This window comes from Salvelinus alpinus, chromosome 1 (assembly GCF_045679555.1).
Source record: "Salvelinus alpinus chromosome 1, SLU_Salpinus.1, whole genome shotgun sequence".
Lineage (NCBI taxonomy): Eukaryota > Metazoa > Chordata > Actinopteri > Salmoniformes > Salmonidae > Salvelinus > Salvelinus alpinus.
Window position 1 is genome coordinate 50,916,441 of NC_092086.1, and position 27,877 is coordinate 50,944,317.

General features: G+C 45.5%; 2 protein-coding genes across 6 annotated transcripts in view; one reads left to right on the forward strand and one right to left on the reverse strand.

Annotated features, from left to right (window-relative positions):
• Window positions 1–9,616, forward strand: part of LOC139579243 (MAGUK p55 subfamily member 3-like) — a 47,218-nt gene extending 37,602 nt beyond the window's left edge. For 3 of the 5 annotated variants that reach the window (XM_071407742.1, XM_071407734.1, XM_071407750.1), the window contains exons 12-20: window positions 1,513–1,533; window positions 3,104–3,145; window positions 4,373–4,438; window positions 5,468–5,629; window positions 6,133–6,213; window positions 6,351–6,444; window positions 6,556–6,664; window positions 6,992–7,120; window positions 7,439–9,616. In XM_071407742.1, coding sequence (XP_071263843.1) covers window positions 1,513–1,533; window positions 3,104–3,145; window positions 4,373–4,438; window positions 5,468–5,629; window positions 6,133–6,213; window positions 6,351–6,444; window positions 6,556–6,664; window positions 6,992–7,120; window positions 7,439–7,618 — 884 coding nt within the window. In that variant the 3' untranslated portion in view covers window positions 7,619–9,616. The remainder of the gene's footprint in view (window positions 1–1,512; window positions 1,534–3,103; window positions 3,146–4,372; window positions 4,439–5,467; window positions 5,630–6,132; window positions 6,214–6,350; window positions 6,445–6,555; window positions 6,665–6,991; window positions 7,121–7,438) is intronic. The other 2 variants (XM_071407766.1, XM_071407757.1) reach the window with 2 other exon arrangements.
• Window positions 9,617–9,812: 196 nt separating this feature from the next.
• The window catches only part of LOC139579270 (sterile alpha motif domain-containing protein 14-like), a 42,458-nt gene continuing 24,393 nt past the window's right edge, over window positions 9,813–27,877 (reverse strand). Inside the window, exons 4-10 of the mRNA XM_071407778.1 lie at window positions 27,432–27,765; window positions 27,050–27,149; window positions 26,861–26,929; window positions 26,556–26,712; window positions 21,370–21,498; window positions 19,219–19,374; window positions 9,813–12,940 (exon numbers count right to left, since the gene is read on the reverse strand). Of these exons, the coding sequence (XP_071263879.1) occupies window positions 12,776–12,940; window positions 19,219–19,374; window positions 21,370–21,498; window positions 26,556–26,712; window positions 26,861–26,929; window positions 27,050–27,149; window positions 27,432–27,765 (1,110 nt within the window). The 3' untranslated portion in view covers window positions 9,813–12,775. The remainder of the gene's footprint in view (window positions 12,941–19,218; window positions 19,375–21,369; window positions 21,499–26,555; window positions 26,713–26,860; window positions 26,930–27,049; window positions 27,150–27,431; window positions 27,766–27,877) is intronic.

Sequence of the window (27,877 nt, forward strand, 5' to 3'; positions counted from 1 at the left end):
TTTAACCACCAGATGTGTTTATGTTGACATTTAGTTACCTTTTTTGCCCGGTAATTGGCGTCCCCGGGTGTATTAGTATTGACTGCGTATTCTCTGCTGTCATGAGAGAGAGGGATGGAGAGAGAGAGAGAGAGAGAGAGAGAGAGAGAGAGAGAGAGAGAGAGAGAGAGAGAGAGAGAGAGAGAGAGAGAGAGAGAGAGAGAGAGAGAGAGAGAGAGAGAGAGAGAGAGAGAGAGAGAGAGAGAGAGAGAGAGAGAGAGAGAGAGAGAGAGAGAGAGAGAGAGAGAGAGAGAGAAGCACATGTTTCCCATGCCAATAAAGCCCCTTGAATTGAATTGAATTGAGAGAGAGAGAGAGAGAGAGAGAGAGAGAGAGAGAGAGAGAGAGAGAGAGAGAGAGAGAGAGAGAGAGAGAGAGAGAGAGAGAGAGAGAGAGAGAGAGAGAGAGAGAGAGAGAGAGAGAGAGAGAGAGAGAGAGAGAGAGAGAGAGAGAGAGAGAGAGAGAGAGAGAGAGAGAGAGACAAATATAAAAAAAAGTGAGAGACGGCTTTGGGAGGGGGGAGAAGAGAGGGAGGGATCACAAAGATATGAATTAATCTTTCATGTCTGGTCCATCTGGCCGGTCAGCACAAACTGTATCTCTATAGTGAGAGACAGACAACAGACTAGAACCAATTAACAGGATGAGTGTGTAACAATGTCCTTTTTGTCCACTCTGGCTCTCTCCTGCTCTGTGTTGTGTGGTAATAGTATTGGATATGTCTGAATAGAAGTGGCCAGGTGAGTGTTTAATGCGAGCGGTGGCGCTTCGTGGTCCATAATCCACAGGCGATCCGATTAGGTCTGAGCCCCAGGGAGACAACAAGAGCTTAGCAATATGTCAGCTAGCTGGGTTATACCATGGAGGCCCATGTCTCTTCTCTCTCTCTCTACCTCTCTACCCCTCTCTCTCTTTTATCTCTCTCTCTCTCTCTCTCTCTCTCTCTCTCTCTCTCTCTCTCTCTCTCTCTCTCTCTCTCTCTCTCTCTCTCTCTCTCTCTCTCTCTCTCTCTCTCTCTCTCTCTCTCTCTCTCTCTACCTCTCTACCCCTAACTCTCTCTTTTCTCTCCCTTTCTCTCTCTCTCGCTCTCTTTCTCTCTCTCTCTCTTTCCCTCTCTCTTTGATTAATTCCCATGCCCCTAGTGAAGCTGAGGGGCATGGGGTTGCCTTTTTAATGTGGGTCAGAGGCTCGACCCCTCGATGACGTCATAGAACAGAGACTGAGACTGAGACAGTTTGTGCGTTTTAAAATCTATAATTCCCACCTCTCTCTCTCTCTCGCTCGTTTTTCTCTCATTCTCCAACGACTCGCCTGCTAGGGGAAAAAAGTATATTTTAGAGTTTGTGAATATCAGACAAAGAATTGAGAGAGGAGATAACACCAATACCCCATCCCATTGCCCGTTGGGGTTTTTTGTGTAACTGTTTGTCAAAGATTTCTCATCATCCTCCTTTCCCTCACTGCTTACCTCAGATGACCAGGGATGTGACAAAGGTGGGTATACTGGTACAGAGATGCCTGCAATCCTCTCTCTCTGTCTCTCTCTCTCTTTCAGTCTCTCTCCCTCACTCACTCACACATAACCATGATCAGGGAATGAGGGCAGTGTGCCAGTAGTTTCATTGCCACTGTCAGTGATTAGACTGGACAATACTCCACATGGACATACTAGTAACCATCCACAATTATGCATAATCAGATACATGGACATGTGGTGACAGTTTATTACTCTTATATTTCTCATGACTTCCATTTGACTATTTGCGTTCCGTGTTTTGAAACTCCTTGGTATGACTATGAGAGGACGGTTACTGTCTGCTTGCAGGCTCCTACTAGAAGGTATATTAGTAGAGGCATCAAAGCTCTCAGCCGTCTCTCTTTCTTTTGGTGTGTGTGTGTGTGTGTGTGTGTGTGTGTGTGTGTGTGTGTGTGTGTGTGTGTGTGTGTGTGTGTGTGTGTGTGTGTGTGTGTGTGTGTGTGTGTGTGTGTGTGTGTGTGTGTGTGTGTGTGTGTGTGTGTGTGTGTGTGTGTGTGTGTGTGTGTGTGTGTGTGTGTGTGTGTGCCTGTGCTGCGGGGGTGGATGAGACCCCATGGGTCCTGTACTGCTCTGCTTCCAGCTGAAATCCTCCCCCACTGTAGGCAGCCTACGAGACCAGAATAGAGATTCACCGCGATTGCAGTGTGTGTGTGTGTGAGTTCGTGCGTGCGTGCGTTCTAATAACGGACTGGACACACTACAAAAAATCTAACTTTCCAAGGTTTTTTTTTCAATCACTTAAAGATAGCAATGACCCATCCTCTCCATCATCATCAGCTTCTACTCTTTTGTTCTCTCTTTCGTTCTTCTCTGCAACTCATCTTGTTCTGTCTACTGCAGTTTGCTATCCTCTTCGTCTCCTCTACTGTGTCTTGGCTACCTGTTCTTCTCCTTGCAGAGGATTTCTCTTTCTCCCTCTCCCTTCTCTGCCGTCGTCTTTGGTACTTGCACCGTTTTTCTGTGTCACCTATTTCCTAATCAGTATCTCTGAGTTGTGAATCTGCCATTGTCAGCACTTTTGTTGCATATCCAGAGTTTCAGAGACATCAGATATTTAAACTATTTTTTTGCTGAGTTAAATATTGAATTCAGCAGTTATAGAGTTGTGAATTGCACAGGTTTTTGTATGCTAGCTACCATTTGTATGCTAGCTGAACTGTCCATTTCACAAAGCCATGTGTGTGGGCCAGGGAGACCGGGTTCCCTTTTCCAGTCGACTGCCTCCAGAAGTACTCGGTGTGTCTGTGTGGTGTCTGTCAAACCTCCCCCATCATGGCTGCCACAGTGGCTGCGGGCTCCGGCTGAGGGCCTGTCCTGCTGAAACCTTCCTGTCCTGACCTGCTGGCTTAGGGACCTACCCTGCGCCCACCCCTCTGCCCGCCTGCCTGACCCTGCCTGTCCTGCTTCGGAGCCCGCAGCCCCCCCCACCTCTGTACCCCTCCCTCCCCACCCCTCTGATCCTTCCTTCAGGTTACTTACCCTCCGCTCACCCCTGCCCCCCTCTTCTCCCTGCTTGCCTCCCTACAGAGGACTGTGATTGTGAGGGCTATTTCAATGGAGAGTACATAGGTGAGAGCCTGCACGTCTTCCTCCTTCTGCCGCCTTTACCTTTTTGCTGTCTGATGTGTCTGTGTCCGCCAGGACCTTGCTGTGTGCTGCTGGCTAACTGAAATGCCGCTTTGGGTTGGGGAATGTACGGATGTCCTGAGGGTGGGACTGGCTGGAGTGTCCGTGTGGGAAGTGATGGAGAAGGGAGGAGAGAGGTGAAGAGAAAGGCGGTGGGGAGAGACACTGCTGAGAGGAGACGGAACTGATCCCAGTTCATTTGATAGGGAAGACTAGTATTGAAGGAGAGAGTGTGCGCTCCAGCACCAGTTCTTCCAGCTTAATATGAAAGAGGGAGGGCGAAAGAGGGGAGTTTAGTCTCTCACTCCTTCAGGTGTCGATAACAAATCGGTCTCGTTGCCTAATTAGTGTCATGAGAAAAGTGCTTAAGAGGGTGTGATAGAGAGCGAGTACCAGACTTGAAACAGTTTTATCTCCAGTAGATATTAACACATGCTATGCGTCTCTGTCAGAGTATTAACACGTCTTAGGATCAGTATCAGTTCCCCAGACACCAGAGTAGCAATCATTTCAGGGCATTCAAAAATGTTACTACTTGCTAATGAGTGTTATCAATTGGATTTAACCCTCAAGCTACCGACCGTGGTAAATACAGTTTGCATCCAGACTGAAATTGCATTGGCACGACAATATAACGCTTTTCCCGGAATCCTCAGCCCCCTGCTGCCCTCCCACTGGCCTCCCCTCCTTCCACTGTCCTTCCCTTGCCTCCTTCACCCCTACATGACCTTGAGGCCTCACCCCATACCCCAGAAACTGTTGGAATGAAAAGCAGAGCACACGGAGGGATCTGAACACGGCTGACAGTCAAACACTGCCCTCCCATGGCAATAAGACCAACTGCATTATTCTACGTGATTGCTTACCTTCGTAATGACACAGAATACTGACATCAACCAATCAGGTTACTCCTTATATATGGAGATTAGACTCAGCACCCTTGCCCTGCCCCAAACTAAGCCGTGTTTGGATCCTCCTGAGACTCCCCTCTTGCCTCTGCCTCTGCTGCTATGGCTGGTGCACCCCTCCTACCCTCACCCCCCATGAGGGTCCTGCTGCGTTGGACGCATTGCACACTCAACCAACCAGACACGTTTTGCTGCTTGTTTCACCCTGTGTGGAGACTGAGGCGCGAGGCTGGGTTGTGTGATGCTCTAATGCCAGTTATAGTCTCTCCTAAGTGTAAAGCAGTGGCGCCCTCCTGTGGCCAGGTGTTTTCCTGGGAATTTTATTCAGGTACTGTTACCGGCTTGTTCCCTCAGGTATTCCCACTGTCCGCGGGCAGGGGGGGATGGGCACCCATGGGCCTGGAGACACTGTGTGTGCGTGTCTGCGTGTGCGTGCGCCCGTGCGTGTGTGTGCGTGTGTGTCACTAACACTACACTGTGGTCTCCAGAGTCAGGCTGCCCTATCCCTCCTGGTCCACTCCTGTAGCCCTCTGTCAAGCAGCATGTGTCCGTTGTACTGTATACTCGTACATGTGTTACAAACCAGACCATTGTCCTTCCAATTCTATCAAGGCCAATTGATCTTTTATCCTTCCTGTAGTATTACTAGTTGTTCGTCGAGTGAAGCCAAGTCTCCCATAAGAAGAGAAAGGAGAGGCATGAGCTTGATATTGATAGCAGAAGTGTGTTCGCTTCACTCTCAGTCCCAGAGCTTATTTCTCACTGTGAACGTGGAGCTGACAAACCCCCTTTGTCAGATATTAGCTGCATGTGACTGATACGTGTTGGACACGCGCTTGTAAATGAGCAGATTCAGTCGATATCTCACAATGCCGCTGGCAGCCCATTTACCTAAGAGATAAGCACGGGTCGAGCTGTCAGACCTGTAGTATCACTCACTGGTTAACGACGAATCCCAGTTTACCACTAGTATGTGAATGGTCACACGGTTCACTGGGGTTTTAATGCATGCTTATCAAGGGTTGCACATTCTTTGTTAATTCGATAACCAACACCGAATAATCCAACAAAGAATAATGTTATGGTTATGTTGGGGTTTGATTTGCATGATGTCCTGATATGATGTCCTGATATGACGCGTTCAAAATGTTTGTCAGCAACACTAATTGCCGAGTGAGAACAACTGCAAGCGCTATCTAACATGCCTTGGAGAATACGGTTGTAATTATGTAGAAAGAGCATGTGTTAGACAGTGTATCAAACCACTTAAGTGGATGATCACATCTGACATTTTGACCCTTTGCCTCCCTGCCTCACCTTGCTCTCCCCGACCCTCCCACCTGCCTGTCCTGCGCAGCGGGTCTGAGGAGGAGTTTCCGTCTGAGCCGGAAGGAGCGGTCAGGATCCCTCGGAGGACGGGCCAGCCGCGACCCCACCGATCCAGACTTTGCCACCTACGAGGAGGTGACTCGCTACCAGCACCGGCCCAACGAGAGACCCCGCCTGGTGGTTCTGATCGGTAAGACAGCAGCTTTAGGATGTCTATGGCAGTGTGGTCATTCTACTTTGACGATACTGCCCTCTAGTGGCCAATACTACAAACAGCAACTTCCTCTAGTTGTGTGGAAGCCTTATGAGAACCAGACCAATCTCCCGATAGCACATATTCTCTTTCATTTTAAGCAGTCAGTCTGCTTGACCAAGCTAGTTGTGTGGGCCTGTGACGTCTTATCTACAGTACCTAATGCTATTTATGTTTCTGATAAGTTAATTCATCAAACTGCACAACAAATGGCACATCCTGTAACTAATCAGTGGACTTAACTTGATGTTGATGCAGATTTTTTTCAGCAAATATAGATTATTTGTCCCTGATAGTTATGTTTAAATAACTCTATGTCACTTCCTCTCTCTACCCTCTCTCTCTTTCTCTTTTTCTGTCTCTCTCTCTCTCCCTTTCTTTCTTTCGCTCTCATTCTCTCTCTCTCTCTCTCACTCACTCTCACTATCACTCGCACAAAGGCTCCCTGGGAGCTCGTATCAATGAGCTGAAACAGAAGGTGATAGCAGAGAACCCACACCGCTATGCTGTGGCCGTACCGCGTGAGTTACACCTTCTAAACCTCACCCTCTTCTTTCTACACTGACGGCGACACCCTCTGACACCCTAGTAAAGAACTGCCACACCAGTAAAACCATCGCAGCTTTCCCGATATTCCCCCTATCACTTGTGTCTCCAGATACCACCAGGCCCAAGAAGCCTCATGAGAAGGAGGGGGTGGAGTACCATTTTGTCACCAAACAGGCGTTTGACGCAGACGCTCTGAGCAACAAGTGAGTTCTCTTTGATACCATATGGCTGATCTGTGAAGCCATACTGTCCGTCTCTGTAGTACTCTGCTTTGTTTTGTCTGTTTCGTGCTTAGTTGTGTCCTGTGTGTCCAGGTTCATCGAGCATGGGGAGTACAAGGAGAACCAGTATGGTACCAGTATAGAGGCCATCCGCTCTGTACAGGCCAAGAATAAGATGTGCCTAGTGGACGTGCAGCCAGAGGTAGGGCCAAGGCACATCCTCTACAGTGATGCATTTCCCATTCTGTCATAATGCACTGTACAATATAACCACGGCTATCACATGCAGTCTGTGTCACACCCTATTCTATGACGGCCCCTGACGTTTCTCCTGTGTTCTCTTGGTGAGAGTACTTTCTGTTTCAGTCCGGCAGGCTGCCATATTATCTTGTCCCGGTTATCCGTAGCATCTCTGACATCTCAAGAGGACATTTCTCTGATAGTATCTGTTCTCTAAACCCTGTGCACTCTGTGTGACAACCAACGCAGACTGTGTGATATCGTGTCTGACTGTGTCCTGGCCCCTCAGGCTTTGAAGACGCTGCGGACATCTGAGTTCAAGCCCTATGTCATCTTCGTCAAGCCACGCGTCCCGGAGAGCAGACGCCGTCGTAGTGCTGCCACCTCACCAGCAGGGGGAGATCATGGGCGAGTGACGGTGAGACCTGCTGTCTCTTTTTATTACAGTGAGCTGAGTCTGAAATGTGCTCATATGAATGTATCAATGAGTTATTTCACCTTTTTTCTGTTACTCAATCTTCTTTTTTGGGTGGCATGCTTTCTCCTTTTCTATTTTCTCCTCTCCTAAATCTGATATCACCTTTATATCCTTACTCACTCTTATGCTTCTTCCTCATTTTCACGTCTGTCTGTCTGTCTGTCTCTCCGTCCGTGTGTGTGTCTCCGTGTGTGTGTCTCCGTGTGTGTGTCTCCGTGTGTGTTTCTCCGTGTGTGTGTCTCCGTGTGTCCGTTTCAGGATGAGGACCTGCAGGAAATGCGTCAGTCAGCCCAGCAGATGGACCAGCAGTACGGCCACCTGGTCGACCGGGTCCTAATAAAGGAGGACTCAGCCAGCGCCTGCACAGAACTCCGAGGCATTCTGGAGCGGCTGGAGCGTGAGACCTTCTGGGTGCCCCTCTGCTGGGTGCGAACCTAACCCCCCTTTCCCCAACCACCACCCTCCAGAGGGGGGATCACAGCCCCCAGCCCTTCCTCCAGCAGGACCCCTACCCTACCCCCTCATCCCTTTCCTAATCTCCTGGATCCCTTCCCCTTGGCTCCATGGGCCAGCCTGTGGGGTGTGGAGGATACTGCCCCAAAACCTGATACCTGATGCTGGGCCAGCCACACACTGGCACTATGGGAGAATGGCATGCGGCAAAACCCTTTGGAACATTTCTGTGTTTGGGATGTTCAGAGGGAAAGACTGTTGTCCTGGCTACCCCCCCCCCCCCCCCCCCACACACACACACACACACCCGCCCCACCCACACACACACGTACAGTACATGCAATCCATTGTTCAAATTCAGGTTTTTCAGATATTTCTTGAAGGTTTTTTTGTATTATTTATGTCACTCAGCCAGTCAATCAGTCAGCCAGTCAGAGAGACAGACATCTTTATTGTGTCTCCATGTGTGTCATCTGTAGCTTCCTTTGGCCCGCAGTGTCTAGTACTTGAGTTTCCCCCCTTAATATAATAATATATGCCATTTAACACACATTTTTAACCCAAAGCGACTTCAAGTCAAAAAATGTATACAGGAATCCTGCAGGAAATCCTACACAATTCCTTCAGAAAGACAACATGACTGTTTTGTAAGGTTTCCTCACTTAGTGTTTCCTCGCCTATGTCCGTTGCTCGTTGATACAATGCATTCTGAGTGAGGCCTAGCCATTGTTATTATAATGTTATTGAAATGTTATCCAAAAGCCAATCCACCTGCTTCCATTATACCTGGAGAATGAGTATAAATACATACATAGTATTATTAACCAACACACTCTGTAAATAGTACAGTAGGATAGATGTAATGGTACAGAAATATGGAATGTGAAATAGAATATTATTTCATAATGCTTTTTTTGGATCAATTATTTTATGACTTGGATGTGTTTTAAGGAAGTGCACGACAGTTGAATTATTTAATCGCAGATGTAAATATTGCACATGCAAATCCTACCGTGCCAACGAACGATCTCATAGCACTTCAATGCAACCTGTTGAACTTCGACCCTAAGTGTCTAATCCTGTCTAATCTACAGTAGGTGTGAATTACTTTCAGTTCTGAGACTCTGGATGTGTGGATGTCATGTACATCCACACAAGTGCACTAAAACATGCTATGCTCCTTTTTGTGTACATAGGAATGCCCTTTGTATAGCTGACATCAGACACGTTTAAGATGCAGGTGCAGTGTGGGTAATAGGGTTTTGGGGAGGGGGTGTTCTATGGTCCATCTTGGTAATCAGGGTCCTTGTTAAATTGTTCTGTATGAGTATTTATCTACAGGTGAGGACTCTGGGATTAGTGGGATATGGACTCATCCAAGTGTGATTGTGGGTTGGCCTGCTCCAAGTGTGATTGTGGGTTGGCCTGCTCCACGTGTGATTGTGGGTTCAAGCCGTCATTATAAATACACACAGATGTGACGTGTTTCTGTTACGTTACCTTGGTGTTTACAGAAACAACGTTAAAAGCCATTTCAAGGTTACAAGGTAATACACAAGAGAGAAACGATGACTCACGCTAGTCCAACTCTTGTAACTTGACTGAAGCAGGTTTTGTGAAACTCCGCCTGTTCTCAGTCTGTATATTGGCTCTGTCGCTCGGGGCTACTGGTGATCTTGGAGTAGAGGCATCAAAGCTCTGTGCTCTTTCTTTGTGTGTGGGTGTGGGTGGTTCCGTGCATGTGTGTGTGTGTGTGTGTGTGTGTATGCGTGCGTGAACTTCAAGTCTTGTTTCATTGTGGAGAACTGATCAACTATCAACAGGTACTTCCAGATCCTCCTTTCCACCAATTCTAACCCTGTTCTCTTTTTAACATGCAACGTGTTCTTAATCATTTACTGTGCTACGTAAACCAAGAAACCCAGAATGTTGACTTTGTAATGTGACATGTATAAAGTGCCATAGTAAAACCAGATGAACCAAGTGCTACGTTGTGTACGTTTTGTTATCGTCAAATCCTACCCGTTTTGAGTTGGACTCAATTGTTATTTTGAGTTGGGTTAGGGTTCTAACCGTACCCCCGATGTGTCAGATGTGTTGCATATCAGTTGTACAAACCGAGTGTGAATCAGCCCACATGTTGAACTGAGAGACCAGAGATGAGAGACCAGTAGCAGCAGACGTTTGGGAGTGCTGACATGCATTCTGCATTTTAAACCATATTTATTACATATTTCCATTTGACACAGGAGTTGAAAATAAATGAAGTCACCGCATCATGGGAGGACGGAAATCAAGAAACGAGTCCTAAGGACCATGTATGTGTAAAACCTGGAGCTAATATCCATGTCACTGGTTCTTCTGACCACGAACCAGTCCATGAATTCAGTGTGAAAACTGGGCAAAACGGGGGGTACGGTTTAGATGGCATGTCCCAGCATCAGTCCTTATATGGGGCCCTGAATCCTCCAAAGATGATGAAGTTGGAGACTCTCAAGACAAAAACAGCTAAGATGGCGATTGGTGTAACGTGAGAGTAGACAGAAGATTGACAACACCCAGAATTCTAAAGTGGCCACCTCAGAAGACTCCTTTCAGGAGAGCCAGTCCCATTCCCATACAGTCGTTACCAAGGAAATGACCTCAGATAGCACATATGCACACTTACACACACATAAACAGACAGTATATCATACGCCACAAACATGCACGTACACCACAAACATACAGTGGATACAAATATGCTCAAAAATCACATCTGTTTCATCAGCATCTTATCAATGTCTTGGACAAATCTTCATGTTACTTCAAGTTTTACTCCTGTCCACTGACAGAGTATTGATGCATACTACAATATGAATGTGGTTGTGTGTTACTGGCTTGTGGTTATGAGTAAAAAAAAAAAAGCTGAATTCTGTGATTATATTCTTTGTAAAAATAAATAAATGCTAATTTCTGTAATTATATTCTTTCTATAATAACTCAGACCATGGTTATGTTTTGATAGTGTGTAATTTGCTAGAATGTACTGTATGTGTGTATGGTCAAAAGCTATGGGGAAAGTATGACTTTGTCAATGCATTGAATGTGTGTAGAAGTCACATAAACTCAGCAAATAAAGAAACGTCGCTTTTTCAGTCTTTCAAAGATAATTCGTAAAAATCCAAATAACTTCACAGATCTTCATTGTAAAGGGTTTAAACACTGCTTTACAGACGTTAGGCAATTAAGGTCACAGTTATGAAAACTTAGGACACTAAAGAGGCCTTTCTACTGACTCTGAAAAACACCAAAAGAAAGATGCCCAGGGTCCCTGCTCATCTGCGTGAACGTCCCTTAGGCATGCTGCAAGGAGGCATGAGGACTGCAGATGTGGCCAGGGCAATAAATTGCAATGTCCGTACTGTGAGACGCCTGAGACAGCGCTACAAGGAGACAGGACGGACAGCTGATCGTCTTCGCAGTGGCAGACCACGTGTAACAACACCTGCACAGGATCGGTACATCCAAACATCACACCTGCGGGACAAGTACAGGATGGCAACAACAATTGCCCGAGTTACACCAGGAATGCACAATCCCTCCATCAGTGCTCAGACTGTCCGCAATATGCTGAGAGAGGCTGGACTGAGGGCTTGTAGGCCTGTTGTAAGGCAGGTCCTCACCAGACATCACCGGCAACAACGTTGCCTATGGGCACAAACCCACCGTCGCTGGACCAGATAGGACCGACAAAAAGTGCTCTTCAATGACGAGTCGCGGTTTTGTCTCACCAGGGGTGATGATCGGATTCGCGTTTATCATCAAAGTACACCAAGGCCTGTACTCTGGAGCAGGATTGATTTGGAGGTGGAGGGTCCGTCATGGTCTGGGGCGGTGTCACAGCATCATCGGACTGAGCTTGTTGTCATTGTGGGCAATCTCAATGCTGTGCGTTACAGGGAAGACATCCTCCTCCCTCATGTGGTACCCTTCCAGGCTCATCCTGACATGAGGGCTTGTGGGCCTGACAATGCCACCAGCCATACTGCTCGTTCTGTGCGTGATTTCCTGCAAGACAGGAATGTCAGTGTTCTGCCATGGCCAGCAAAGAGCCCGGATCACAATCCCATTGAGCACGTCTGGGACCTGTTGGATCGGAGGGTGAAGGCTAGGGCCATTCCCCCCAACAATTTATGAAAACTTGCAGGTGCCTTGGTGGAAGAGTGGGGTAACATCTCACAGCAAGAACTGGCAAATCTGGTGCAGTCCATGAGGAGGAGATGCACTGCAGTACTTAATGCAGCTGGTGGCCACGCCAGATACTGACTGTTACTTTTGATTTTGACCCCCCCCCCTTTGTTCAGGGACACATTATTCCATTTCTGTTAGTCACATGTCTGTGGAACTTGTTCAGTTTATGTCTCAGTTGTTGAATCTTATGTTCATTCAAATATTTACACATGTTAAGTTTGCTGAAAATAAACGCAGTTGACAGTGAAAGGACGTTTATTTTTTTGCTGAGTTTATAACACATACTCAATTCCAGTAACAAAATATTAGTACGATTTTTTCCACAAGGGTGGATAACCTTACTGATTGACAAAGAACAACACATGTTTCATAGCCAGGAAGAATGAGACATCTGAACACCAATATGGGCGGGACCTATCATGTTGCGTCAATCACTGATTGATTGGTCCAAAGCAGTTCTTAAGCTTTTTCACCTCGGGACCCAAATTAGAAATTGACAGTCCTGCCGTGACAGTCCTGCCGTTGTCCTCCAACTACCCAAATTAAGAATAAATAGTGTGTGACTGTAGATGTATTCTCATAACTCGCGACCCACCTCTCACATGCCCACTTTGGGTTACCGAACTTGGTGATAAATCCATTTGACAAGAAGAGCATGGAGCTTTCATTCTGTTATTATTCATGTGTCAGTGATAGACAACACACTGTCCCGCCCATCGCAGGGTTCAAAGCCTCACATCCAAACCAGAGGTACAGTACGAAAGTCTATGTGCAAATTCCAACTTTTTGCACAAAACTCCACTTAGCATCAATGCTGTCATGATCATGTGAAAGTTGGAGATGTGCACCAGCACCAGTTTCTAGTCAGGAGTATTTCTGTGGCCATTTAGCGCCATCTGGTGGTTATGTCTAGCTTGTGTTTAGCTTGCGTAGCTCCTGGTCCTTTTTGCGCTGCTTCTCTTTCTGGCGTTCCAGTTTGTCCAGGGCCTTGCGCTCCTTTTCCGCTGCTGCGTGAATGTCTTTGATCCGCCTTTTCAGTGCACTGCGGTCCGTGGAACTGTTCACTCCCAAACCCTGAGAATAAAATATAATAAAATATCAAATCAATTTTTATTTGTCACATGTGCCGAATACAAAAGGTGTAGACTTTACCATCAAATGCTTACTTACGAGCCCTTTCCCAACAATGCAGAGTTAAAAATGACAAATATTTTGTTAAATAAAAAAAGGTATAACGAGGATTGGAGCACCTTATATTTACACTGTAGCCTCGTTATTGTTATTTTATTGTGTTACTTAAATTTATTTAGTCAATATTTTCTTAACTCGATTTTTCTTAACTGCATTGTTGGTTAATAAGGGTTTGTAAGTAAGCATTTCACGGTAAGGTCTGCACCTGTTTTCTTCGGTGCATGTGACAAATACAGTTGAAGTCAGAAGATTACATACACTTAGGTTGGAGTCATTAAAACTCGCTTTTCAACCACTCCACAAATTTCTTGTTAACAAACTATAGTTTTGGCCATAGCCGTAAACTTCTGACTTCAACTGTATACTTTTACTCAAGTATGACAATTGGGTACTTTTTCCACCACTGCATGTAGGTTGTGGTAAAAGTGACTAGGCAATCAGGATAGATAAACAGAGTAGCAGCAGCATATGAAGAGTGTGAAAGAGTGTGTGTGTGTGTGTGTGTGTGTGTGTGTGTGTGTGTGTGTGTGTGTGTGTGTGTGTGTGTGTGTGTGTGTGTGTGTGTGTGTGTGTGTGTGTGTGTGTGTGTGTGTGTGTGTGTGTGTGTGTGTGTGTGTGTGTGTGTGTGTGTGTGTGTGTGTGTGTGTGTGTGTGTGTGTGTGTGTGTGTGTGTGTGTGTGTGTTTGTGCCACAGGAGTTTGGTGGCACCTTAATTGGGTAGGACGGGCAAGTGGTAATGGCTGGAGCAGAATAGGTGGAATGGTATCAAATACGTCAAACAGATGGTTTGATGCCATTCCATTTACTGCGTTCCAGCCATTATTTGTCTTAGGCTTCAAGTCCCAAGTAATGTAAACAAGTTAGAAAAACAGACACACAACCCTTGACGCGTAGTTTGGGGTAAAATAAAATAAAAATCCAATCAAATTTTATTCGTCACATGCGCCGAATACAACAGTTGTAGAACTTACAGTGAAATGCTTACTTACAAGCCCCTAAACAACAATGCAGTTAAAACAAAAATTGAATAACAATAGGAAAGAAAAGTAACAAGTAAGTAAAGGGCAACAGTAAAATAACAATAGCTAGACTATACACAGGGGGGTACCGGTACAGAGTCAATGTGCGGGGACCACCGGTTATTTATTTTTAATTTAACTAGGCAAGTCAGTTAAGAACAAATTCTTATTTACAATGACAGCCTAGAAACAGTGGGTTAATGGTGGGTTGCCTTGTTCAGGGGCAGAACGACAGATTTTTACCTTGTCAGCTCGGGGATTCGATCTTGCAACCTTTCGGTTACTAGTCCAACGCTCTAACCACTAGGCTACCTGTCGCCTGGTTAGTAGAGGTAATATGTACATGTAGGTAGAGTTATTAAAGTGACTACGTATAGATGATAACAACAGAGAGCAGCAGCGGTGTAAAAGAGGGGGGGCAATGCAAATAGTCTGGATGGCCATTTGATTAGATGTTCACGAGTCTTATGGCTTGGAGATAGAAGCTGTTTAGAAGCCTCTTGGACCTAGACTTGGCGCTCCGGTACCGCTTGCCATGCGGTAGCAGAGAGAACAGTCTATGACTAGGGTGGCTGGAGTCTTTGACAATTTTTAGGCCTTCCTCTGACACCGCCTGGTATAGAGGTCCTGGATGGCAGGAAGCTTGGCCATGGTAATGTACTGGGCCGTATGTACTACCCTCTGTAGTGCCTTGCGGTCGGAGGCCGAGCAGTTGCCATACCAGGCAGTGATGCAACCAGTCAGGATGCTCTCGATGGTGCAGCTGTAGAACCTTTTGAGGATCTGAGGACCCATGCCAAATCTTTTCAGTCTCCTGAGGGGGAATAGGTTTTGTTGTGTCCTCTTCATGACTGTCTTGGTGTGCTTGGACTATGTTGGTTTGCTGGTGATGTGAACACCAAGGAACTTGAAGCGCTCAACCTGCTCCACTACAGCCACATCGATGAGAATGGGGGCGTGCTTGGTCCTCTTTTTCCTGCAGTCCAAAATCATCTCCTTGGTCTTGATCACGTTGAGGGAGAGGTTGTTGTCCTGGCACCACACGGCCAGGTCTCTGACCTCCTCCCTAAAGGCTGTCTCGTCGTTGTCGGTGATCAGGCCTACCACTGTTGTGTCATCGGCAAACTTAATGATGGTGTTGGAGTCATGCCTGGCCGTGGAGTCATGAGTGAACAGGGAGTACAGGAGGGGACTGAGCACGCACCCCTGAGGGGCCCCTGTGTTGAGGATCAGTGTGGTGGATGTGTTGTTACCTACCCTCACCACCTGGCAAACTTAATGATGGTGTTGGAGTCATGCCTGGCCGTGGAGTCATGAGTGAACAGGGAGTACAGGAGGGGACTGAGCACGCACCCCTGAGGGGCCCCTGTGTTGAGGATCAGTGTGGTGGATGTGTTGTTACCTACCCTTACCACCTGGGGGCAGCCCGTCAGGACGTCCAGGATCCAGTTGCAGATGGAACGCTGAGCTGTAGTCAATGAATAGCATTCTCACATAGGTGTTCCTTTTGTCCAGGTGGGAAAGGGCAGTGTGGAGTGCAATAGAGATTGCATCATCTGTGGATCTGTTAGGGCGGTATGCAAATTGGAGTGGGTCTAGGGTTTCTGGGATAATGGTGTTGATGTGAGCCATGACCAGCCTTTCAAAGCATTTCTTGGCTCCAGACGTGAGTGCTACGGGTCGGTAGTAATTTAAGCAGGTTACCTTAGTGTTCTTGGGCACAGAGATTATGGTGGTCTGCTTAAAACATATTGGTATTACAGACTCGAACAGGGAGAGGTTGAAAATGTCAGTGAAACTTGCCAGTTAGTCAGTACAGAGTCGCAGTACACGTCCTGGTAATCCGTCTGGCCCTGCGGCCTTGTGAATGTTGACCTGTTTAAAGGTCTTACTCACATCGGCTGCGGAGAGCTTGATCACACAGTCTTCCGGAACAGCTGGTGCTCTCATGCGTGTTTCAGTGTTATTTGCCTCAAAGCGAGCATAGAAGTAGTTTAGCTCGTCTGGTAGGCTTGTGTCACTGGGCAGCTCTCAACTGTGTAGTCTGTAATAGTTTGCAAGCCCTGCCACATCCGACGAGCGTCAGAGCCGCTGTAGTACGATTCGATCTTAGTCCTGTATTGATGCTTTGCCTGTTTGATGGTTCGTCTGAGGGCATAGCGGGATTTCTTATAAGCCTCCGGATTAGAGTCGAGCTCCTTAAAAGCAGCAGCTCTAGCCTTCAGCTTAGTGCAGATGTTGCCTGTAATCTATGGCTTCTGGTTGGGGTATGTACGTACGGTCACTGTGTGGACGACATCATCGATGCACTTATTGATGAAGCCAATGACTGATGTGGTGTACTCCAAATCAAATCCAATTTTATTGGTCACATACACATGGTTAGCAGATGTTAATGAGAGTGTAGCGAAATGCTTGTGCTTCTAGTTCCGACCGTGCAGTAGATCTAATAAGTAATCTAACAATTTCACAACAACTACCTTATACACACAAGTGTAAAGGAATTACTAAGAATATGTACATATAAATATATGGATGAGCGATGGCCAAACGGCATAGGCAAGATGCAGTAGATGGTATAGAGTACAGTATATACATATTAGATGAGTAATGTAGGGTATGTAAACATGATATAAAGTTGCATTGTTTAAAGTGACTAGTGATACATTTATTATATACAATTTTTTATTATTAAAGTGGCTAGAGATTTGAGTCAGTATGTTGGCAGCAGCCACTCAATGTTAGTGATGGCTGTTTAACAGTTTGATGGCCTGTTTTTCAGTCTCTCGGTCCCAGCTTTGATGCACCTGTACTGACCTCGCCTTCTGGATGATAGCGGGGTGAACAGGCAGTGGCTCGGGTGGTTGTTGTCCTTGATGATCTTTTTGGCCTTCCTGTGACATCGGGTGGTGTAGGTATCCTGGAGGGCCCCCGGTGATGCGTTGTGCAGACCTCACTATCCTCTGGAGAGCCTTACGGTTGTGTGCGGAGCAGTTGCCATACCAGGTGGTGATACAGCCCGACAGGATGCTATCGATTGTGCATCTCTAAAAGTTGGTGAGTGTTTTTGGGGACAAGCCAAATTTCTTCAGCCTCCTGAGATTGAAGTGGCGCTGTTGCACCTTCTTCACCTTGCTGTCTATGTGGGCGGACCATTTCAGTGTGTCCGTGATGTGTATGCCGAGGAACATAAAACTTTCCACCTTCTCCACTACTGTCCCATCGATGTGGATAGGGGGGTGCTCCCTCTGCTGTTTCCTGAAGTCCACGATCATCTCCTTTGTTTTGTTGACATTGAGTGTGAGGTTATTTTCCTGACACCACACTCCGAGGGCCCTTATCTCCTCCCTGTAGGCTGTCTCGTTGTTGTTGGTAGTCAAGCCTACCACTGTAGTGTCGTCTGCAAACTTGATGATTGAGTTGAATGAACAGAGATACCGTGATTACCGTGCCATTCATCCACCGCCATCACCTCATGTTTCAGAATGATAATGCACTGCCCCATATCGCAATGATATATAAACAATTCCTGCAAGCTGATAATTTCAGACTCATTCCATGGCCTGCGTACTCACCAGACATGTGTCGTAGCTGAATCAGAATTAGTTAGGTAACATAGATAAATAAGATATTTTATTTACTTTCATACTATGCAGAATATCAGAAAGGGAGAAGGGCTCCACTATGTCTGTACGCTAGTCACTCCCTTCTTTTCCCATTGGGGGGAGGAGTATGGAAGTGTCTGGAATCATTGTATTACCCCTCTCATACTGTTGAACTTATCTTTCATGGTATATGACCTAGAGAATCACTCCTCTTTCTGAGCTTGTCCAGGAGGGGGTGTATTTGAGATGGGAGTATCTAGAATTGACAATTGATATATGCCATTGGATGAGGTCATGTTTTGGTCCTAAGTGGTACCAAGAACGAGATTAGAACCTCGGTTAAAGAGACCAAACTGAACGATAATTTATTGCTAACGCTATAAATTATGGGATACTCCTCTTTCAAGTAAAAGGTTCTTTGTGAACTGTTCCTAAGATCTGTGTTTCGTCATGTGAGTTGAGAGGGGTGTGTCTTGGCTATAAATGATACTAAGAATTGTTTTGTAGGGACTCTCAGAGAATTCATTTATAGACACTGAATTGATCTGAGAGTCAAAAGGGCTATGGTGAAGCTCATATAATTAAAGATGGACTTTATAATATAACTCTGACTTGTGTGTGGTTTGCTCTCTCATCACGTAGTAATACAGGAAATTACCACGACACATGTCACCCATTGAGCATGTTTGGGATGCTCCGGATACACTCGTGTGACAGCGTGTTTCAGCTCCCGCCAATATCCAGCAACTTTGCTCAGCCATTGAAGAGCAGTGGGACAACATTCCAAAGGCCACAATCAACAGCCTGATCAACTCTATGCGAAGAAGATGTGTCGCGCTGCATGAGGCAAATGGTGGTCACACCAGATACTGACTGATTTTCTGATCCATGTCGCTACCTTTTTTAACTGTGACCAACAGATGCATATCTGTATTCCCAGTCACGTGAAATCCATAGATTAGGGCCTAATGAATTTATTTCAATTGACTGATTTCCTTATATGGACTGTAACTCAGTAAAATCTTTGAAATTGTTGCATGTTGCGTTTATGTTTTTGTTCATTGTAGTTCACAGATGGCATGAAAGTGGTCCCTCTCAACAGCAGAGGGCAGTGAGATCCTACTTAAAGATAATGACTATCTGTATGTTGTTGTTGGTGGGTGTTTACATGTCTGTTTTGAGTGTTTTTGAGTAGATCAATCAGAGAGTCAGAGATACTCTATATTTTACTTTGATCCTACATGCACTCACCTCCTCTCATCCCTCTCCTGTACCTTACCCTCTCCTCTAATCTTGTTGTCACTTCTCTTCCACTCTCATGGCCGCTTCTCCCCTTTCACCATCTGTACCATCCTCTCCATCCATCTGCTCTTCTTCCTCTCCTCGCCTCGCCTCTCCTCTATTCTCTGACCCTCTCCATCCATTTACCCTCATGTCCTCTGCTCCCCCTCCTTTCCTCTCCTACCACCTTGAACTTAGTCCCCTTCCTTCTATCCTCCTCACTCTCCTCCTCTCCTTCCCTGAACCATCCTCTCACCTTGAGCTTGGTGCCGTCCATCAGGAGGAGCTGCTCCCCGTCGATGTCCCTGGCAGTGAACTCTGGGATGTACTGCTCCATGTTCAACCCCTTCAGCCACTGGCACACCTGCTGGGTGCTCCACGACGACACTAGGCACAGTGGCTCGTCTATAGGCTGGAAGGAAGGTTGCCCAAGATATTCAGTTATTGAGTACAATTGCATTGCTTCAGCTCCCTAACATGAAAAATAGCTTTTTGTGAGTTAGCAGTCTGAAGAGCATGTTAATCTGCCCCCTGGTGGTCATGAATAACATAACACAAAACAATTTAGCCTTGCCCCTCAGTGCAGCGACATACAGCTAACGTATTACACCCACTGATATGGCTCTTTAGGTTGCAGTGACTGAATTACAAAGCTGCCTCTATAGTCTAGACCCCCTTGAGTCACACACACGTACGCACGCGCACACAATCAACATTGTTTAACTGATCTAACCGCTGGTCTGGTGTTGTTAGCCTGGTGGCTAGCAGGGTTCTGTCAGGTTGGCTGTCTGCCAGACAATGAGGTGTTCTCAGAATGTCTCTCCACCGGCGGTGAAGCACAGGAACAAGTGAAGCGCTGCTCAAATTAACTCAGGGTGATGGAAGAGGCAGCCGGCTGAGAGGTGTCTCTCTCTCTCTCTCTCTCTCTCTGCATCTTCTCCCTTTTCCCTCATGTTATTAGCGTTGAATAAACATGATATCAACATACAGGCAGACTTATCCGATGGGGCGTGGTTGGTTTGAGAGCCCCTCTATTTTACATTATTAGCCAAAGGTTTTATAGAAAGTGGATTACATGGCCTAGGCTACCATATACACACACTGTTCCATTACTTCAACCATGCTAATTCAGGTCATGTGCTCTGCTGGAAGGCAAAACAGCACATTCCCCATTGGGATTTTCCGTATCACCAGCAACCGGGACACACACCGACTCTCACACGCTTACTCAACCAGATGTGATTAAGTCCTGGGTTAAATAAATATTTATAAATATTTATTTTAAACACTTTTTTTAAACACTTTGAGTGTTTCATTGAGTGAACCTGAGGTGTGTTTAACAAGGGGCATAGATTTTGATGGTTAGCTAATGTTAGCTTAGTGTTAGCCGAGAACATAAGGTTATGTCTGAGAAGGTGGTCTGTTTTGGGTCTAAACTGCCACTACAAATAATAATGTGGCTTTCTGTTATTGTACATGTAGCGGGAATAGCAAAGTTATTTGCAGTTTGATTATTGCCGCTAAAATGGCATAGTAACCTTTACAAAAAGGTGCTGTTTGATGTTTCACTGTAACATTGCAACTAATGGAACATGTTCGGCACAAATGGAAACCCAGTTGAGCGCACCTCTGGAGTGGCAGATGGGCAGGGTTCGCACTTTTGAGACTATTCCATTGGTTCCTTTGCGCCAGACGTGCGTCACACAATCAAGTGCAGTTAAAGTATTTGAAAAAAAGCAAATACTATCTGTACCTAGGTCTGACGTGCATCCTGCATCCCTCTGTAATGGCAGCTTAAGGAGATGAGAGGGAGAGAGTCATAAGCCCCTCTGAAAACCCAATATCCCCTCCAACAAGCTGAGCTAAATCAGATGTGACGGGAGAGAGAGAGCTAGTTTACCGGAGGTAATTGATTCCCTAATCACAGTGCAGCCGTGTCTGACAGCATCTGGCCAGAGAGTGTTTTTGAGAGAGCAGAGCACTCACCACACTCAGGCTTTAAAAACACCAGGACCACACACTCTGCACTCTTACTGTTATGGATCTAAGTGAACTGCTTGGAACTTCTAACTGAATGCAGTGTGTGATATAGTATGAATAGTGTAAGCTAGTTGCCACAGGTAACCAAGAAGACTACATGATGTCCAGTTGTGGTTATTTAAGGTAATGGTACATATTTTACTGAAGAAGAATTCTGAGTTTTGTTGGTACACTATTAGAGATTTGAGTGGAACGCTGCTTTAATCAAAAATAGTATCTTGCATTCTCTCTTTGAACAGTGATCCAGGCCTCAGGCAAACCCTCTGTCTCATATACTGTATCATAATGAAATAGAGTTTAGATCCATTTAGTCCTAGGCAGAGAATGCCCACTAGCACCACCACAACTGCATTAGGAAGCGCCTTACCTCGTCTGAGGACTGGGAGAGGGTCTGGTAGCGTTGTGAGGAGCGGGAGGACGAGTCGGCTGTGGTCCCACTGGAGGCGTGGGGGGGACTACAGGGGGGCGGTGAGAACTCATCACTCAGGGCAGACTCCTGAGGGAGGGAGGGAGGGAGGGAGGGAGGGAGGGAGGGAGGGAGGGAGGGAGGGAGGGAGGGAGGGAGGGAGGGAGGGAGGGAGGGAGGGAGGGAAATGATCCAATCATGATAAATGAATACCGTTTTCTCCACATTGTTTCCAGTATTCTTTGACACTTTGGGATTAAGTACAAGTGCATAGTGATATTTTTATTGAGTGTGACCACTGTGGTCAAACAGCATTGGATCGATTGATTTATCCAGTTCAAGATCAATTACATCTGACATTAGTAGGATATTAATGCATTGTTTGTAAACCTTATTTTCAAACAGTTGTAGCTTAGAAATATAAAATGTTTGGTCACAGCAGTAACACTGAAAAATAATACATAAGCATCATATTTTGGATGAATTGCCCTCTCAAATGATGCCCCTGTAAACACATATGCATGCACACACACAACAAAAACTCACACAGACACACAGCCCTATAACAGCCCTTGACAGTCCCCTTGAGAGCCACAGTGCAGGGGCCAAAATCTCCAGTGCAGAGGAGGAAGGCAAAGTCATGGGTATCTGCCTCCTCTCCAGACACCAAGCTTATTAGGGCTGCGTCCCAAAGGGCACTCTGTTCCCTACACTACCGGTCCAAAGTTTTAGAACACCTACTCATTCAAGGGTTTTTCTTTATTTTTACTATTTTCTACATTGTAGAATAATAACGAACACATCAAAACTATGAAATAACACATATGGAATCATATAGTAACCAAAAAAGGGTTAAACAAATCAAAATATATTTTATATTTGAGATTCTTCAAAGTAGCCACCCTTTGCCTTGGACAGCTTTGCACACTCTTGGCATTCTCTCAACCAGCTTCACCTGGAATGTTTTTCCAACAGTCTTGAAGGAGTTCCCACATATAATGAGCACTTGTTGGCTTCTTTTCCTTCACTCTGAGGTCCGACTCATCCCAAACCCTCTCAATTGGGTTGAGGTCGGGTGATTGTGGAGGTCAGGTGATCTGATGCAGCACTCCATCACTCTCCTTCTTGGTCAAATAGCCCTTACACAGCCTGGAGGTGTGTTGGGTCATACTCCTGTTGAAAAACAAATGATAGTCCCACTAAGCCTAAACCAGATGGGATGGCGTATCGCTGCAGAATGCTGTGGTAACCATGCTGGTTAAGTATGCCTTGAATTCAAATAAATCACTGACAGTGTCACCAGCAAAGCACACCCACACCCACACCATAACCCCTCCTCCTCCATGCTTTACGGTGGGAAATACGCATGCAGAGATCATCCGTAATAGCCACAAGCCGCATCTCACGAAAACACGGTGGTTGGAACCAAAAATCTCCAATTTGGACTCCAGACCAAAGGACAGATTTCCACCAGTCTAATGTCCACTGCTTGTGTTTCTTGGCCCAAGCAAGTCTCTCCTTCTTATTGCTGTCCTTTAGTAGTGGTTTCTTTGCAGCAATTCAACCACAAAGGCCTGAATCACAGTCTCCGCTGAACAGTTGACGTTGAGATGTGTCTGTTACTTGAACTCTGAAGCATCTATTTGGGCTGCAATTTCTGAGGCTGGTAATGCTAATGAACTTATCCTCTGCAACAGAGGTAACTCTGGCTGGATCTTCCATTCCTGTGGCAGTTCTCATGAGAGCCAGTTTCATCATAGCACTTGATCGTTTCTGCAACTGCACTTGAAGAAACTTTCAAAGTTCTTGAAATGTTCCATATTGACTGACCTTCATGTCGTAAAGTACTGATGGACTCTCATTTCTCTTTGCTTATTTGAGCTGTTCTTGCCATAATATGGACTTGGTCTTTTACCAAATAGGGCTATCTTCTGTATACCTCCCTACCTTGTCACAACACAACTGATTGGCTCAAACGCAATAAGGAAAGAAATTCCACAAATTAACTTTTAAGGCGGCACACCTGTTCATTGAAATGCATTCCAGGTGACTACCTCATGAAACTGGTTGAGAAAATGCCAAGAGTGTGCAAAGCTGTCATCAAGGCAAAAGGTGGCTATTTGAAGAATCTCTAATATAAAATATATTTATATTTGTGTAACACTTAATTGGTTACTACATGATTCCATATGTGTTATTTCATAGTTCTGATGTCTTCACTATTATTCTACAATGTAGAAAAAAGTAAAAATAAAGAAAAACTCTTGAATGAGTAGGTATTCTAAAACTTTTGACCGGTAGTGTATATAGTGCACTACTTTTGACAATGGTGAAAAAAGTACCTAATTGTCATACTTGGGTAAAAGTAAATATACACAATTTTCTTGTATATATTTTTTTACGGTTAGCCAGGGGCACACTCCAACACTCAGCCGTCATTTACAAAGTGTTTAGTGAGTCAGTACACATACCCCAAAAAAACACTTAAGTAGTACTTTCAAGTATTTTTCCTTATTAAGTACTTTATACCACTGATTTTTGACCAGGGCCCATAGGGCTCTGTTCAAAAGTAGTGCACTATGTAGGGAATAGGGTGCCATTTGGGATGCATTCTAGAGCCATTAACCCAGCTGGACAGGCACACAGTGGTAGAAAGGGATTTAACGGCCCTCCGCTTTCAATGGGAAGCTGAAGCTTTAATTGCTGTGCAGAGGCGAAGGACCCCGGCCCCAATGCTGATGACTAAGTGCATCTGGGATGCTTTGCATAGCTACTCCTCACTATTAAACCCCATGGAGCTCTGTTCTAAATTGCACTCTAGTCCCTATAAAGTTCACTACATTTGCCCTGTAGTCAAAAGTATTGCACTTTACGGGAAATAAAGGTGCTATTTGGGATAGGCCCATGCTCCCAACATGTTGCTACTGGGGTTTTTAGATGTGTCATGAGGCAGGTGTTAGAGAGTATGTATAAACAATCCCCCTGCCCCAATATTTGGGAGGGTTTTGAATCTGAATGGATCAATCCAAGTGAAGCTGAGAGGGGGGGATGGGTGTTTTCTACCATAGAGGGCTATATTGATGAACTCACCGAACTTAGTCTGTCAATGGTTAATTCAAAAGTTGTTGTTTTTTTAAGCATATGTAAACAAGGGCATCATAATATCTATTATTAACCACTAAGTGGAAAAATGCTCTGCTGTGTTGCGTTCCTTCTTTTGTTAAACGGTAATCTAGTTGTCTTGACATTGATGTTGTGGTTAGCTAAAAGCATCGCAGCGGTCAAGTCACCAAGGTGAGTAAATCAACAGCATCGATCGCATCATGGGATTTCTGCCTACGACTGCAAATGTGTGCAAAGAGAGACATCCAACAAGAAATATGTGTATTGTTAGGTGTCCTGTGGGTTAACCTACTGCTTATATGTTTTCATGGCAAGGATATGGACAGGCTACACATGAACATATTAGCAGAAAGAATGTCATCATCTATGGCCGAGACATATCTCAATATGTAACATACCATATTTGTTGTGCTGACAAGGGCTTATAACACCTTCGATCTATGAAGCAATTTGTCCACATAAGCAGAAAAACTATAAAGCTCCAAGAGCCAGGCGTGCTCTTAACTATACGTTTGACATTGAAATAGAAACACTTTGATATGCGAACACACACCTTGTTTTGTCACATCAACGGTGTGATTGGACGGCTGTAAATTTCAGTCCTTTCTGTGCCTCTTAGCTAAACGTTCATTGGCCCACAACCTTCTGAAATATAATCTATTTCCCTTAGAAATACTCAGGCCTTTGGCAGAGGCTTTAATTAGCTGGTGCAAAGTCAGTGGGAGGCATATGTCTGCCGTCCTGGGTATTTTGAACGGACAACCACTATACGCCTATCTCCTTCCAGCTTCTTTCATCTGTATATTAAGCTATGTTTTCCATCCAATACATGCGCATGTACCAAACCATGTAAGAGGAAGACAGCAACGCCAAAACCCCTCAACGTGGTCAATCGGATCTAACAACGGAAGAGTCTCTTGCATCGGTGCCATGTTCTTGTTTTAACTCCCGAAGTCATCTGTCAATATCTTTTCTGAAACAGGTTACATTTGACACGAGTATGTGACATCGTGCCGCACAATGGGCCATCGATTTCCCCTCTGTGTAAATGTAGCCATGCTTGTCGATAAATGTCGAATAGGAGCACCCTCTTGGACACAGAGGAAAACGCGCCCTGTTTCCTAATTGGGTTTCAATCCCTCAGACTCTCCACAGGAGCTGAGTCACACCGTGGGCCTCTCCAGATCAATTATATATATATGTGTGTATGTGTGTGAGAGAGAGTGAGAGTGAGTGAGTGAGTGAGTGAGTGAGTGAGTGAGTGAGTGAGTGAGTGAGTGAGTGAGTGAGTGAGTGAGTGAGTGAGTGAGTGAGTGAGTTTTCTCCTTCTTGACAATTTGTAACATGCATTTGGCATATCTCCAAGGGTAATAGCAGCATCCGTTTCTCGGTTATTTAAACTGTGGAATGTATAGACAGTTTGGTTGTTTAGCAACAAAACAGATGCATGTGCAACTACAGTATGGGGCAAAACAAGGGTTGGCCTAGATTGTTGACAACATGTAAACTATATTTCGTCTCCAATGTTTATTGAAAACAAAAATACAGTTGCACATTGAGCACTTATCTCTCAAATACATCATTACAGTTATTGGTTAACTAGATATCTAGCCATTTCTTTCTCCATAAAAGCATAGAGGTGACAGTCAAAACACCTCAAAACAAGATATGGTATCAAGAACAAGTTTAAACGAGCTGAAACGAGCCACTTACAATTCACCATATGACAGCTTCTTAAAATTATTGCTAGCTATCTGGCCATCCAGAACCATAACAACACATGGCCTTCTGTCCCTTTGAAGCACGCACATCATTTTTGTGACATTGTCAGATGTGGCAGAAATCTTAATGACAGACATGAAATGAAGACTAGCCTATATGCTAATGCTAACATAAACACATGAGGCCTCTGATAATGATAAAAACACAAAGTGGACAATGGTAGTAGTAACATAATAGTGCAGTCTGACCTAAATATGATATCTGAAGGCGTCTGTCTATATGTTATTGTGGATGTGAGTTACCTGGGAGTTGGACTTGCGGGGGCTGCAGTCCTGTGAGACCAGTTTGGGGGAGCAGGGCGGAGTTGCCCCGGATGACACGGAGCCCCTGGTGCTGTCAGTGAACCAGGAGAAAGGCACGAAAGAGCCAGAGGACCTGGACGGGCTCTCAGATGGCTCCCTGTGCAGAGAAAGAGAGATATTCAATATGCTAACTGAAAGAGCCAAAATGGTGTCTCTCATATGCTAACTAGGTCTAATAGAGCCAAAATTTTGCCTCCTGTATTGAAACAGAGGGACAGAGACAAAATGGCTTCCCATGGACTCACCTGCTTCCCATTGACAGTCTGTTTGACTTGTCTTTTCTGACTCTCACATAGGAGCGTCTCAACGTGACCCTTCAGAAGAACAAAAAAATTGTGGGTTAAAATCAACAGAAAGCAACAGTTTTGAAACGGACAAATTTACAATGTGTTTACAATGTAAACCGTTTAAATGTCTGAAAATTGAGCACTTACCCCAGATCCAAGAATCTCCTCTTGGTCTTCTTGTCGAAGATAAGGCTGTTGTTGCCGGGGTCGGCCGGGCTGGTGTCCCGACTGTCTTCTGAAACTAACACTGAGAAATAATGGAAAATGGCAATTAGTTCATTATTGATTAATCAAAGCATTAACCCACCATTACCAACATTTTGGTGTGGCCTTAATGGTATGGTGGTTGTGTATCAATACATTTTTGGCTGTTTGTTTGTTTGTTTGTTTGTTTCTTTCTTTCTTTCTTTGTTTGTTTGTGTTTGTGTGTGTGTGTGTGTGTGTGTTTTGCCTATTTAGGCTTAATATACCACAGTTAATATCATAGGGCATTTAATTCTTCGTTTGTGGATTTGTCTGCCTCTCGTACCCTCACTGTCTGGGCATCGTGCCCGTCGAATGTAAACAGGCGAGCAGTCCGAACTGGGACATGACTTGGAGGGAGAGCTGTTGGGCGTGGTCACCAGGGCCTCCTGAGACGTGGCATTTGTCAGCTGGCGGTACCGCCCCCGAGGGGCTGGCGACCCGGTCCCGCCCTCCTCCGGGGAGCGCCGTAAGGAGGAGGTGTCGAAGGAGAAGACGGGGCTCCGTAAGGTGGGACAAGGGGAGGACGAGGAGAGGAGCGAATCAGGCGAAGGGGAGGAGCCTCCTCGCAGGGTGGAGTGGAGGGGGGAACGGACGGAGTGCAGAGGGCTGTCCAAACACTATGGCACAAAGATTCAGAAACACCACAACATGTTTATATGTGAACTGACTGACACAAACAATAAACACACACATGCACGCACGCACACACACAACCACACACCAACACAC